Source organism: Parasteatoda tepidariorum, chromosome 11 (genome assembly GCF_982258835.1).
Source record: "Parasteatoda tepidariorum strain Cologne lab strain chromosome 11, Ptep-v5.0, whole genome shotgun sequence".
In the NCBI taxonomy this organism is placed as follows: Eukaryota; Metazoa; Arthropoda; class Arachnida; order Araneae; family Theridiidae; genus Parasteatoda; species Parasteatoda tepidariorum.
In genome coordinates, this window is record NC_141765.1 from 5,410,609 (window position 1) to 5,425,986 (window position 15,378).

Consider the following 15,378-nt stretch of genomic DNA (forward strand, 5'->3'; position numbering starts at 1 on the left):
AATTATTTTCTGTATTAATTTTTTTTCTGATTTTTTTTAAAACTTGAAAATATTGATTGTTGATTCAAGTATTATTTTATCAATCAGGGTGATGTTTATTTTTGGTGCATTTTTTACTTTAAAAGTGTATTAAAGAAAAGATGCTGTTTGTAATAGTTCAGAAAAATTAAAATAATGTGCCAGGTTGATAAATAGAGTAGAAAACAAATAAAAATCTTGTAACAAAAATGGATCTTAAAAATAACTTTGCAGTATTATGATAAAAAGCTCGGAAATAAATTCTGAAACAAACACAAAAAGCATACACGTTGTTATTGTGCTTTTTCTAAAGCAATATGTATGACATATGGTTGATTTCAGAAAGAAAGATCGATAACTTTTAAGTTAGAAGGAATAAAAGACATGTTTGAGCAAGAATTAAAATAATATATAGTTGAGGTTACAGTTTTTGTCCTCGAAACGTCGCCTCTGTTTATTTTCTTGCCACGATCACGGTTAAGCTTGATAAATCTCTTCACTAATCAAACATTGCTCTGATTAAGCCCAAGTTTGCTTTGTTTATGCTAATTGAGGCTGTAAGATGTAGCTAATATTAATAGTGGATGTATAATTTAGTAGTTCCAAGTGCACTTAATTTTGCTACTATTTAGTGCTTATATATTTATTTATATTTTTGATGATTTTTGTTATCTGATATTTACTATATGATGCAAAAGGTATCAAATCTTTATTTAAATAGTATTCTTAATTTCACTTTAAGTAATTTATAGAAAATAATTAATTAAAGTTTGGAATTTTTTTTTCACAATCAAAATAAATTTTTCAATAATATTGAATGTATCAATTTTGGGGATTTTGTTACTAATTGATATTTCTGTTTTAGTTCTTAATCTGTAAAGTGTTTAGAGTTAGAAAATTTTTTTATGCTTTTCTTTCTGATTTCCAAATTTTTTCTGAATTTACTTGTTTCACTACTTTCTTTTTGAATTTATATACTTTTGATTTATTTTTATTTTTGTTTTTAATTTAGTGTTTCATAACTTACATTCATGTAACATTAAGTATATTAAGAGTTTAAGATCAAAGTATTACCAAGTATGACTTAAATATCACAATTTGTGGGTTTCATAAAAATTTCAACTATTTGAAGTAGTTTATAATATTGCATAACTAGACACAATTTATAATGTCTAACAAATGCAAATCTTTTTTTTAATGGATTTTTTTAAAATCGGTAGTAAACAAATTTTAAGTATGTCTCTTTTATTTTCAAAAGTTTTATTAACAAATAAAGAAAAACCAAGGCAATTTCCGCCTCATTTTTTAATTGTATTAAATAAACCATAAGTCAAAAGTTTTGCAATCTGTATTTTTTTAAAACAAATTATTTTAAATATAAAATTTGTAGGTAAAATATATTATATTTTAAGAGGGCCAATTCGCCAACAATGAATGAAATCACCATTCACTGTATCACGTTATACTATCATATTTATACAATTCCATAAAATACGCACTTTTCTAATCAAGTAATTGCAATTTAGTGATATTTCTCTAACGTTAAAGATAAATTACATTTAATAAGAATTTATAAATTGTGTAGCAATAAATGCTATAAACGAAAACATTTATTCCGTGAGTTATGACTTTTGGTTTAAGCCAATAACTCCTTGGAGACTTCTAGAAATGAAATATAAAATGTTATGCGGAAAAATCAATTTAATCTTAGGAACATATGACTGTGTGGAAGTTAGTGTTTGGAAATGGCAGTTTGGGAAACGAACTAATTCATGGAAAGCAATCTCAAAAATTTATTGTGACATTTGTTCTTTGTATTCGTGTGATTCAATTACTCGATGAAAAGAATTCAATAGTTCATGTCTTTTCTCCTTTTCAAGAATATATTTACGGCAGCCATGCATTTTTATAAATTTAATTTAAACCTGGTGGGCATCCACTATGTAAGAATTATATTTTCTATATTTTTTTCCAAAGAATCATATAAAATTAAATCAATGGGCAGTAAATTTTAAAGCACATTCGTGTGTTCTCTTTTCGCTTTATATCTTTGAGATGCCTTTGGATAAAATTACTCTACCTTTCATAGCTTTTTTTCCAGTCAAGTGCAAATTACTTTGCTCCAAGACTAATTATGGCTGTTCTCCAAAGACAATTGATAATATTGATGCATTACAATACCAAATGGATTAGAGAATCACAATCAGCGCTGTTTTTTTCAATTAATGTAATGCCATCACTTAAGGTAAAAAATAAATAAATAGTTTCTTCCAAATACAATAAATGTTACACAAATGTCATTTTAAGGAAGTATATTTATTATTCGAAGGTTACAGTTCAGTTTTTGGAATAATGTCAAAATAGTGACAAGTATGTAAAAAAATAGCCATTTTCGAAGGAGACATTAAATGGTTTAGGATTTAAAAATTGACGCATAGCAAAAAGTAAAATATTTTTGCTTTTTAAAAGCGATTATGTATTGAGTTACTTAGAAAAAATGTTTAACATTGCTAAAAGAGAGCTTAGTCACGTGTGAAATAATGAATTAAATTGATATGAAAGATAAACTATCGATGATACGTACTTAGATAAATAATCGATTTTAAAACAAAGCGTATCTGTTGAATTGCGTGTCGAATGGCTTACTTTTATGGATCTTTCTCTCAGTACAAAATAATTGTCTTGAGAAAAGCAGACAAAGGTCTTTCAAGATTGATTTCTAATTCTCTTTATGGAGTAATTTTTTCTTTTGGAAATGTATAATTTTTTTTTTACCTTTGATAACATTGCAAACAAGATTTTTTCAAAAATCAGGACACATTTAGGCCCCGGGACATTGATCCCATATTGGTCCTTTTGAGTGAGACCTATGCTGTCCCACCAGTATCTAACGGTAACGGATGATAATAAAAACCTTACACGGAAAAATTATATAATTTGTATTACACTAATAAGTTAGAACTTGTAGAAAACCTGTAAATGAATTTGTACCTATATAATACTACTGGGATATATGGGTGTACTGGGACAGTCGTGAAGATAAGACTGTTTTTACTGTTTTCATAAGATAAACTTTCAAAATTAATCAAATTACGATACAAAACAACTTAAAAGAAAATAAATTTTAAATTGAAAATATTTACAAATCTTCACAAACAAGTGATTTTTTCAAAGCTATTAAACCACGAAAATTTCACAAGTGCTACCAACCATCCAAATAGTAGTTCAAAAGACTGTAATTTGCAAATCTAAAGCTAAAATGGGATCTATTTAGCCCAACTGTCTACTTAGAATGTCTGACGGGACACCTATGTCTCGTAAAGTTCGAAAGGGTTAAACAATGTTGCAATGCAAACATTAGGCTTTCTTCAACAGAACTCTCTGTTCTCTAGTTATTTAATGTTTATTATATGAAAAAGAAAAAGGCATTGTAATTATTTATTAAAGTGGGGAATACGAATATCAGATCCATTTTATTTGTCGAGTTTTCTTTATCACTTTATTTTATTAATTAGCATTCTTTAAAATATTTAAAACGATAGTTTTTGCTCCTAGTCTTAAATTGAACTGGACTCCGTTTGAACATTTTTAGACAATTTAGTTTCGAATGATTTAATTTTAGACATTGATTTTAAAAATACATAAGAGACCTTTTTTTTTCTTTTAAGTGTGATAGGTCAAGAGATATTTTTTTCTTCAAATGTGATAAGATTTAATTTACTGACTGCTGCTTTTTTTTTCTGCTGACTCAGATCTACTGATTGCTACTGACGGCTACTGACTTCTTAGATCTACTGACTGCTGCTTTTTTTCTTCTTTAACTAAGTATTCTTCTTATTTACTAAAGAAAAACCGCTAAATAAACATCTATTTGTAATAGAGTTAGGTTTTGTTTTTCTCTCTCTCTTCTAGTAATTTCGGTTTTAAAGTTTTACATTATGTTTTTTCATTGTAAAAGGTCTACATTGTTAATTTACTGTTATTTAATAAAGTTAGACAAAAATCAAACTAGTAAAAAAATTTACATTACAGTGTAAGCAACATTCAAAAATAACAAATTGTGCCAAATCATTTATGTAGTCTTTGTACTGTCCGCAAAAAAAAAAAAGATATCACCCTGAATAACTTTCTTTCTAATGATCGGATTTTCACGAACTAAGTGTCAATCTTAATGGTTCCTGGGGGTGACTTCAAATATGCTAATTAATTAGTGCTAACTATTAATTAAGTTAAGAAATAAGACACAAAAACGTACTTTCTCTGAATAAACGTGTATTTTTTTTTACATATTTGGAATCTAGACACTTGAATTGGGGGGGGGGGGTAGACAAAATTTAAAAAAAAAAATTGGTTTGTAAATTGGGTCGCAATAAAGGTTTATATATTTGGCGATAGTCCAGAAAACAGCCAAAAGAAGTCGTCAGCGAAAATGAATATTTTAAGATAACCCATTGACTAATTCAAAAGAGGAATGCTTAATTTTACTAGGTTGCTAGGCAACCAAGCTCTGACTGTGAAAAATTGAAATAAGGTTCTGTGATTGCTCGTAGAGGTTTAACTAAAAGTTAATAGAAAATATCTTGAAGTTTCTAGGCAATAGACAATTTTTAAGCTGATTTCTGTCCAAAAGCAAAAATTTTTTTATTTTAATCTCATTTGAAAAGAAAATTTGAATCGATTTATAAATTATTTATGATTTTCTAAGTTTTTAGAATTAAATACATGAACTTTTTATCTGATATTATTTAGATTATGTAGTTTTTGCTATATTTATTCCAGGATTTCATACTAAAATCAAATTAACGTAACTTATTATAGCTATATAAAAATTTTTAGGGATAATCATTTCTACAGCTTTAATCGAGTTCTAGTTTTCTTCCATTCTAATTCTTCTAATTCTTTCTTCTTCTAATTCTTTCCATTCTATGACTGAAAAAAAGTAACATTTTCCACGTTAACTGTGGTTATATGTTGTAATTCCAAGAAAAATCTTGTTTTTAGACATTTGTGTGGCCTATGGATTCCTAACGAGCATCAAACATTCTCAAAATTAAGCGTTCATTCACTGGAAAATTTAGTGTTTATTCACTGGTAAGAACTGTTTCTTCACTTGGTTATCTTACTGCTTATTATTTAAACCATCAAAAGCTTAAAGCAATATTATGTAAGTTATCTAAATTTTTTTTACATAATTTGCATTTAATAACAAATATGTCGACACCATCATTTAGCTAAAATCACAAATTTTGAAATTTTTATGATTTTTTTTAAGGGGAAGCTAAGCCTAAGTGTTCCTTCACTGGTTAGTTTACCCTATAAGATGTTGAGAAATTTGCGATGTTGTGAGAGATGTTTAAAAATGTTGACTGCGTATTTTTATTAATATTTAAAAAACATATATTCAAGAAATTGATAAATATTTTATTCCAAATCCATTCATACGTATGTATATTATTGAAATTGTATCAGTTACTGAGAAAAAAAACCAAAAAATAATCACATTAAATAAGCACAATCTGTTGTATAATCATATTCTATCAGAAGCATGCTTTTATAAAACTCGACAATCGTTGAATAAAATGTTTTTTATTCAATAAAATGTTTTATTCAAATTTCTTTACTAAATTGCAAATAGATTTGTGGACGACTACAAAAGAAACATCGTATTTAATAGTTCAAAAAAGAAATGAAAATAAAAAGATTAGCAAACGATTATTAGCGAAAAAAATATGAATAAAATTTTACGCTACGCGCGCTAAGTCAAGTTCCTCGTAAGTTTATCACATTTTAATATTAATCGCCCCATTTAATTATTTCTTCATTGTCGCCAAATTATTTTCTTAAAAATAATTAATTTTAATTTTTCTCATCTTCTAATAAATAAAAACTGTTGAAACTTTAGATTTTTCAATTGAAAAATATGCAGATTAATATGGTATAAAAATATCCATACGTTATGATTCAACAATTTTTCATCTTCAATTTAATTAAATAATAAAAAATAATGAATAATTATTAAAAATTATTTTTTTCATGAAATTATCTTTGGGTAAAGGAGTTTTATGAGTGGGTGTAATTTTTTTTTGAATTGCTTCATTAGTTTTTAAATTATGACTGAAAATGCAAGAAGCGAAATAAACATTAAGGGGTCCAAACTTTGAATCGCTCTCCTGACCAAACTATGGGGACCACATTTCCCAGATTGCGGCTACCCCCTATATTTTGAAGATAAGGAATCCAAATTTGTAAAAAAAATATATGCTTATTCAGAGAAAGTACGTTCTTGTGTCTGATTTCGTAACTTAATTAATAGTTAGCACTAATTAATTAGCATGTTTGAGGTCACCCCCAAAACCATTAAGATTGACACTTAGTTCGTGAAAATCCGATCATTAGAACGAAAGTTATTCAGGGTGATATCTTTTTTTTGCTGACTGTACATACAGAAATATTAAACTGCTGTTTGTAGAAAATGCAACACCATGAAGGAATCATCAGAATCAAATGAAATTCGCAGCAAATGTCAATTATAGGATATTATGCAAATTAATAAAGTTTCAGAGCCATCGCGCGTGCGTGGCGCGCGCAGCGCCCTCTGAATTGATGCTGAAAGCGTATAAATAAAGTGCTGTAGCGGGACGTTGAAAATAGTCTATGATTATTTGTTAGTGGCAAACGTTTAGTGAGACCTGAGTATGCCTCCACGACGGAAGAATAAGAAATTCAAGCAACTTACGGAGTTTGAACGAGGGAGAATAATCGGCCTTCGAGAAGGAGGATTTTCCTATCGCGCAATAGCAGCTCGTATGCAGCGGAACAGTTCCACAGTGATGCGAGTTTGGAAGCAGTGGACCGACGAGCACCGAACAACTCGAAAAACAGGCACTGGACGACAGAAGGTGACGTCAGAGCGCGATGATCGACACCTGCTCCGCATGGCGGGGAATGATCGCACAGCTTCCTTCAGGCAGCTGGCAGCACATTGGTCTACTGCTACAGGTGTACAATTGTCGGCTTCGTCAATTCGTCGTCGTCTGCTGCGCCGTGGATTGCGTGCAAGGGTGCCATTATACAGGATTCCCCTCACGGCGGATCATCGACGGCTGCGTCGGCAGTGGGCTCTTGAGCACAGAGACTGGCGAGCTGATTGGCACCAAGTTGTCTTTTCAGATGAATCACGCTTCAATTTGTGGACCCATGATGGCCGTGTTCGTGTTAGACGTTATGCCGGTCAACGCTGCCTTCCTGAGTGTATTATTGAACGACATAGTGGTCGAACACCCGGAGTTATGGTCTGGGGTGCGATTTCGTATCATGGACGATCCAATTTGATACGAATTGAGGGTAATCTCAATAGCAACAGATACGTCCGTGAAGTGCTACAGCCCGAAGTCGTTCCTTTCCTTCAAGGCATCCCTGGAGCTATCTTTCAGCAGGATAATGCACGCCCACATGTTGCGCGGACTGTTAGAGACTTCTGTTCAGCACAACGCATGCAACTTCTTCCTTGGCCTGCTTATTCGCCGGATATGTCGCCTATTGAGCACGTGTGGGATATGGTTGGTCGGCGTCTCACTCGTGATCCGCGTCCTGCAGTTTCCAAAGACGAACTTTGGTTGCGCATACAAGCGATATGGAATTCTCTTCCTCAAGCAGATATTCAACATCTGTTTGACTCCATGCCACGTCGTATAGCAGCACTTATTGCAGCGCGTGGTGGCTGCACCAAATACTGATTTCGGACGCTTAATTTGTTTCTTTTGTTTTGAAAATTTCATCATTTATTTGTATCAGTACAAGTCGTTTCTGCATTAAATTTCATTTGATTCTGATGATTCTTTCATGGTGTTGCATTTTCTACAAACAGCAGTTTACATTTCATTATCAATAAATAATATTTGGCATATAGCTTTTGTACTTGGAAAGTTCCTTTAGGCTTAATATATTTAGTCTAGATAAATATGATGCGTTGCTAGATTTGTATTTATGGTTTCTTTTCTGTTGACAATATTGCTTTATTAAGTTGCTATTAATGAGCTATGCTATTAATATATTATAAATCCGTCCGCATTGGCATCTTCACTAAAACTATTTCTTTTATGTATGCTTTAATTATAAACAGAGTGTATTCCTAAGACATAGGGGAAAATAAGCTAAATATCGATTCTTTTCCTAGATATTGGAAATTAATTGTTCGATACTTAATTATGCGTTACATTACTGAATCAGTACGGAATTATATTATCAGAATACGGTTCAAATATACCACAATCTAATAAACGTATTAAATTGAACCAGAGTGTTATTTCCTTGTTACTTTTAAGGTTGCAGCAAATACAACTTGCCTTAAAGTTGCAGAAAATTTGAACATGCTCTAAAAACGTACGAATATTAAGCATTTCTTTTGTTAAAAACGAGTTCTGTTATTTTATATCTATTATGAAGATTTAGTATTATGTTTTTTTAGCAAATAAAGGAAACTATGGGTAACATGGACTACATTTAAGATATTTTTAATTTAAATGTCTTTTCATTTGTGCATCAATAGAACAGTGTTAAATGAATTTTATTTTTGAAACAATAAGCACTAGTTTAGAAAAGTTTATCTTAGGGTTATTCTCCTAAATAACCAGTTTTGTAATTAAGTTTCGTAAATATAGATAAATATTTCTTATGAGAGCTCTATAATGAAAAAAAAAACATAAAAAAATATTAATCCTTAATAAATAAATAAATTATTAATATGAATAAATAAATAAATACGAATAAATTAATAAATAAATAAAAATTGTGAAATTTTCTATTTTTTAATATGTTTTTTCTACCTATGCAATTCCAAAAAGTTATCCAAAGTTAAAAGTTACAGCAGTTAAAAAATTATGACTTAATAAAAATTAGCTTTAAGTTTCAAGTTTTAAGTAAAACAAACACGATCACCTGCGAAACCTTATTCAAAGTAGTAGAGGCTGTCATACACTCATCGATTCTTACAGCATTTTGGCGCCTTTTATTGTTAGTGAAGAAAAATTGCATAGCTAAGATTTTTTCTATTATCTAATTAGTAATTGTTCTGAAAAGTTTTTAATTTTTTTGGTTGCTCTAGGCTAAACACTTCAAAAGAGGAAAATAAATGAGTTCAACATTGAACCATAATAACGGCAACTTAAATCATTGGTTCTTCAATTATTGTATTGAGCTAAACATTCAGCATTTCAAAAGAGAACAATAAATCAGTTCAACGTTAAACAGTAAAAGCGGCACCTTAAATCATAAATTGATTAATGTTAAGAAATTTTAATCTTACATAATAATACTTTTTTATATTCGTGCATAATAAAGATTAATAGTATTTAATTGAACAAAATTTTTACTCTATTTGAACCACAGTATGATGTAGTGTAGTTCAAAGAAAATTAATTTGCGATATATAATGCTACAGATTAGAACATCTGAATGACATAATGGTTCAAAAATTTCAATTTCCAACTTTCATACTGAATATAGATTCATCAATTTGCAGTATGGAACGTGGAAAAATTGTGGTAAAATTACAGTTCTGCACGCTTTTCTGGTAAAGAGAAAAAAACATAATTTTGGTAATAATAACCAAAATATACAATATTTAAACCATTCATTTGATAATTTTTCTATTTCTGGTTTTCAAAATCATAGTTCTTATTACCGTACATTTTGAAGGAAATACAAAACTGAAAAGTAATTTTAACTGAACAAAAGGCCTTCATGCTATGCTCTAAGGTATTAGGATAAAATTACACAATTTTACTATATTTACCAAATTTTCATCACTTATATAAAATCTTATTTTATTGTTAATTTTACTAAAATCATTAAAAAAGCTCTTTGGTAAAAATGACCGAGCTTTTTGGTGTTCCCATAGAGCCTGAAATACGATAAACTTTACCCTATTCTGGTAGTTTTAATAATTTTTATATATATATATATATATATATATATATATATATATATATATATATATATATATATATATACAAGTTCAAAATGAAGATAAAACAAAGAAAAATTATAGACATATGAAAAAGGGGGGGAAATAATGAGTAAAAAAATAACAAACAACAGTTTAAAAAAAAGGAAAAAAAAGGAGGAAATTTTATTTTAAAAAACCGGAAAAAAAAGATACAATTTTTTCATCAGCCCGCACGATTATATCTGCAAGTAAGTGTGCTTTCTGATATTGTATCAATATAGCTAAAGCAAAATATGTTAATACAATAGCGCGAGGAGCACTCAAAATTTTTTTTCCAAAAATTACAACAAAAAATAGAACACAATAGGTAAAAATAACATGTAAAAACAGAAAATAAAATAATATATATATATATATATATATATATATATATATATATATATATATTCCTTGTCTTACTCTAAACTTCAAGAGTAATTTAATAATAGACTCGTGAAGTAGATTACTTTAAATTGCATATTTGAAATCTCAACAGCTATACATTTAAAAAATATACATAATATTTAGTTTAATGAAGCAATTTTATACAGCTCCGATAATTGTTTAAAAAGAAAAATTTTATGATTAATTTTATGAAATTGTGAAGTAGAATTTGTTTTACTAGATAACACTTTTTACGCAATTTACACTGCACGCCTTAGATTTCAATAAATATACATTTTAAAATGTGTATATTATTAGTCAAATTTGATAGAGTTATTCTATATTGTTGTTAGAAATTAGCTTTATAATTAAACAAATTAATACATATTTGAAGTAGAATTTCTGATCAAATTTCATTTTAACTTACAATCTATATCACACACAACTATATATTTTAAAGAATACACATACAGACCATTTTAGTAGAACAATTTTATATTGCTCTGAAAGTTTTCAAAAAAAAATATATTTATAATTATTTTAATTAATTTGCGAAGCAGAATTTTTTTTACTAAAAAGCATTTTGTGACACATTCTAAATTGTGCTCTTTAAATCTCAACAACAAATGCCTATTTTACAATAACTACAATCCTTGGCCAAATTATTAGACGCACTATAAAATTCTATGTAAAATATTAATTATCAGGTAATACTATACAGCTTTATTGTTTTTACAAGACTGAAACCGGTTTGCACTTGTTTGCGTTCGTGTATCAATTGGTTCAATTAAACGATATATAATATAAATTCGACGATTGGATAAATTAGAGGATATATTATATAAATATAGAATAATTATTATATCAGATATTATATTAGTATATTATAATAATTGAACCAAATTATTAGATGCACTGTAGTGTTTTAATAATTGCATGTTTTGCACGAATTTATATCCAATACTTTCATATTTAAACGAACATGTAATGGGTTTTAATTCAAAATTTTTTTCATATAGTTCCTATTTGTATTTATTTTTAACGCATCGCATTACAATGTTAACTAATTGATACACGAACATAAACAAGTGTAAACCAGTTTCAGTCACGTGAAAATAATAAGGCTGTACACTGTTACAATTTTTATTTTAAAATTATCGTAAAATAACCGGCAGCTGTCTGTCAATCCGATAAACCGTAAAGTTTACTGTATTTTTCACCTTTACGGTTTCGATACCGTTTACAACTACTATGGTTATAAAATCATGAATACGGTTTTTTAACCATTTTCAACTACCATGGTTTCAAAAAGTTCTCGTTAGGTAATGGAGGAATAGAGGTGTCAAGAGTGGGACTCGAACCCCCATTCTGTCGGATTAGCTCTCTCTTCTATAATCTATACGCTTCATTAGGTGGGCAGTGCCATAAAATTCTTCTTATTTTACCATTTTAGGTAAAAATAGTTAATAAATGCTGCTTTCTTTTGTGGTTATTTGACTGTTTTATTTAAATATAACATATAAATAGATTGTAATTTAGCCATTTTTCCGAGAAATTTCTAACTGTGTAGGAATGAAATCTTATAATGCGTCTAATAATTTGGTATATTATAATCCCAATTTAATAGATCAGTTTTATACTGCTCTGAGAATTTGATAAGGAAACGATTAATTTAATGGACTCGCGAAGTTCTTACTAAATAACATTTTGTCGTTCCGCGACACGAAATGAATGTTAACACTAAATCATTTTCTGTGGGAGATCTCTTCCCTTTCTCTGGATGTAGTAAATGATAGCGTGTAGGTTGTGTGGGTCCGTGATTGATGTTGTTAGTTCGCTGCTACGGACAATCTCTTCTTTTTTGTCTGCAGGCCACCAAAACTGACAGTTCCTATAATCTACTTGGGATGGATATTTTTTTTTCTTCCTTATATTATTAACAAAAAGATTTTCTCACAGATATCTAAAAAAGGGAGCACTTTCTCTTATTTCAATTTCTTTTATTGAGAAATGGAATAGAAATATTGTCTTACTGTCAGCTATTTCTATAGTTTTACTATAAAAACGCGTATCATAACTTAAGACTGGAATAAATCTTTTATAGAAAAAAAAAATGCTTGAATGCAAGAAAAATATCTGTGGAAAATAAAGAAAGCCACCATTTTTAATAACAAAAGCTTTATTATCCAATTAATCTCAAGAAAAGTACTCTTAAAAGTAGTACCAAGAAAGATACTCTTGATGATATAAAACTTCATTTGCTTCAGTAAAATGAAGAGGGTAATAAAAGTCGACATGTCTCGAGCATTAAAAAATAGGCACCCATTTTCAAGACTTGCCAGATGTAAATGAGTAAAACAGAAGTGATTGGAAATAGAAATAAAGAGTAGCCTACAAAAAATGGAAAATGAAGGTGAAAAATAGAGCTAGAAAAACCTTGATTGCCAATAGTTAAGCAGAAAATGATAAATAAATATAAGTGATTTAACATAAGTAAAAAAGTGGGATGTTCTAGGGCAGGGCTGTCCAAATGGCGGCCCGCCGACACATATTGTGCAGCCCGCCAACTTCTTATTCAGCATATTTTTTTTTCGAAATTTTATGGTATCAAGAAGCATCCGAGACTACCATTCTTGGTCAAGCCGAGGTATCCTAACATTCCTATTGATCGCTCTTTCACTCCTTTCATTGTATTGGAAGAAAAAGGTACAGAGCATCTACAGGTCAAGAGCAATAAATTGAGAGCTTGTCGGCTCTCCGCTCCTTTCCATTGATGATCTTGATCTGACTGGTTGCGACGAGAGAGAAAATGGAATGAAATGCCCTGCACTTCATTGCATTATTCACCAGCATGCTTTATGTGAGAAATCGGTGAAGCAAACTGAAACCCTCAAAAAAGTTGTGAAAGTCAGAGGCGGCAATAGTGCTCTTATGCATCGGCAGTTCCGTAACTTTTTTGGAGAGCAGAATACGGAGACCTGCTTATGTACAATCAATATAGGTGGCTTAGTGCCGGAAACTGCCTCAAGAGATTTTTCGAGTCGAGAAAAGAAATCCCTCTTTTCCTTCACCGGTTTTCTCCATCAGAAAACCTCGAACAAGAACTTTTAAGCATGAATTTTTCACGTCACCTGGCATTTCTAACTGATATTACTGGCCACCTCAACGATGTGAACTTGAAACTACAAGGAAGAGGCCAACTGGTGTCTGACCCAGGGCTCGAAAAACAGCCCGTCCTCGACGGTCAAAAATTCTCCGCGGACAACGAATTTCTCGAATCCGACGTCCGAACGGACGGCCATTTTCCCGTTAATGTTCGTGATACATTTTCAATTTTTGTTATCTTACAAGAGTCTTGTAAGTTACAAGGCAGAAAAATGACCCACAATGCAGCAACATACTGCGCATATATTGATGTTTTCTCTGTCTGGGAGTACTGCAGCTGTTAAAAGGGGCTTTGCAGCAATAAACTTACAAAAAAACACAATGCGTACTGGTCTTAAACAAGAAGCTTTAAAGGCAATTATGCATCTACCTAAATGGAAAGATTTCAGATTTCTGTTCAGAAACCTCTGTAAATCATTGGCTTGATTGTGGAACTGGCAAACGTCATATTTGTTTCATTTAAAAAACGCAGTACCCTCGGATAACTTGACATTCCAGATAACTTGACCCTTGTCATTTAAATTATTTCTTAAAAGAAATACTAGGTTACTATTAGTAACCTAGTATTTCTTTTATTACTGTATAATGTAATCCTAGTAACGACTAATTAATTGTGCATTTTATATAAATGTTTGTAATAAATAGGAGAAAATTGTATTTTCATTTATTTAAAAGCGACGGGTTAGTTTCAACGGAGGACTGGTGCACTGTTGGACAAGCCGTCCTCGGGGACGGGTAAAATTTCTGAGTTTTTTCGAGCCCTGGTCTGACCTAATGGCACACATCAATGGGTTTAGAAACAAGCTGAAAATTTTCCATGCAACATTGGGAAAAAATAACTTATCTCACTTCGCCAGCTGCAGTCATTTGGCGTCAGATTCTGAGGAAGTGCTGGATTTTTCTGAATTTTGCCCTGAGTTGCAGACAATTATTGATGAATTCAACACGAGATTTTCAGATTTTGAGAGCATCAAGAATGACGTAGCTCTGTTTAGTAATCCAGTCACAGCAAGCAATGAAGGACAACCGGAAAACCTACAACTGGAGCTCTCTGATCTCCAGGCTGACCCGTTCTTTCAAACAAGAACCGAAAGGGGGCCCGAGTTCTTCAAGTTGCTTCCAACTGAACGGTTTCCAAATCTGCGTGACTTAGGACTGAAAATATCTTCCATGTTTGGGAGCACATATTTTTGCGAAAGTGCTTTTTCGGCGATGAAGTTTATAAGGAATCGTCACAGGAGCTCTCTCTCCGACAGTTCATTGTTAGACTCTTTTCGGCTGACAAAGACAAACATTGATATTGACATTCCTGCCCTTGTAAAGAAGGCTGATCGGCCTCAGTTTTTCCGTTAAAATGCAAGCAAAATGTTTTATAATCCTTCTGTTCCACTGTTTTATAATTAATAATTCAACTATTAATTGTTATTGTATGAGAGGTTATTGTTCAACTTTTTCAAACTGCGGCCCGCCAGGTGTGGAATTCTGGCCCGTGGGCTCTTGCAGTTAGACAGCCGTGTTCTAGAGTGAAATAGAAAGTGAAAAATAAATAAAGAGGAAAAACAAAACTAGAACAACCACGGTGGCCGTGAGAGGCAAATCAGGTCAAAAAGTATTTCCATGCTGTTGAATTCCAAGCGTAACAGAGGGGAAATCAAACAAGTATTTTATTCTAAAAAATATATTACATATTTTTAAAAACAAAAATTGTACTAGAATATGCTACTTTACGGTACAATGTTTAATTAATTGGCGCAAAATAATAAAAGAGCCTCATAATTAAATTGCAAGTTAATTAAAAGTACTTGTAACAGAGAGGACAAATAAAA

At 30.6% G+C, this 15,378-nt stretch overlaps 1 protein-coding gene across 1 annotated transcript; it reads left to right on the forward strand.

The window, feature by feature from the left end:
• Positions 1 to 14,326: 14,326 nt before the first annotated feature.
• On the forward strand, positions 14,327 to 14,905 carry LOC139427006 (general transcription factor II-I repeat domain-containing protein 2A-like). Its single transcript, XM_071187289.2, has one exon. The coding sequence runs from the start codon at positions 14,327 to 14,329 to the stop codon at positions 14,903 to 14,905; it is 579 nt and encodes a 192-aa protein (XP_071043390.2).
• Positions 14,906 to 15,378: the final 473 nt, after the last annotated feature.

Excerpts from the sequence above, each read along its gene's own strand:
- LOC139427006 (XM_071187289.2), top strand. The coding sequence starts at position 14,327 with ATGGCACACATCAATGGGTTTAGAAACAAGCTGAAAATTTTCCATGCA.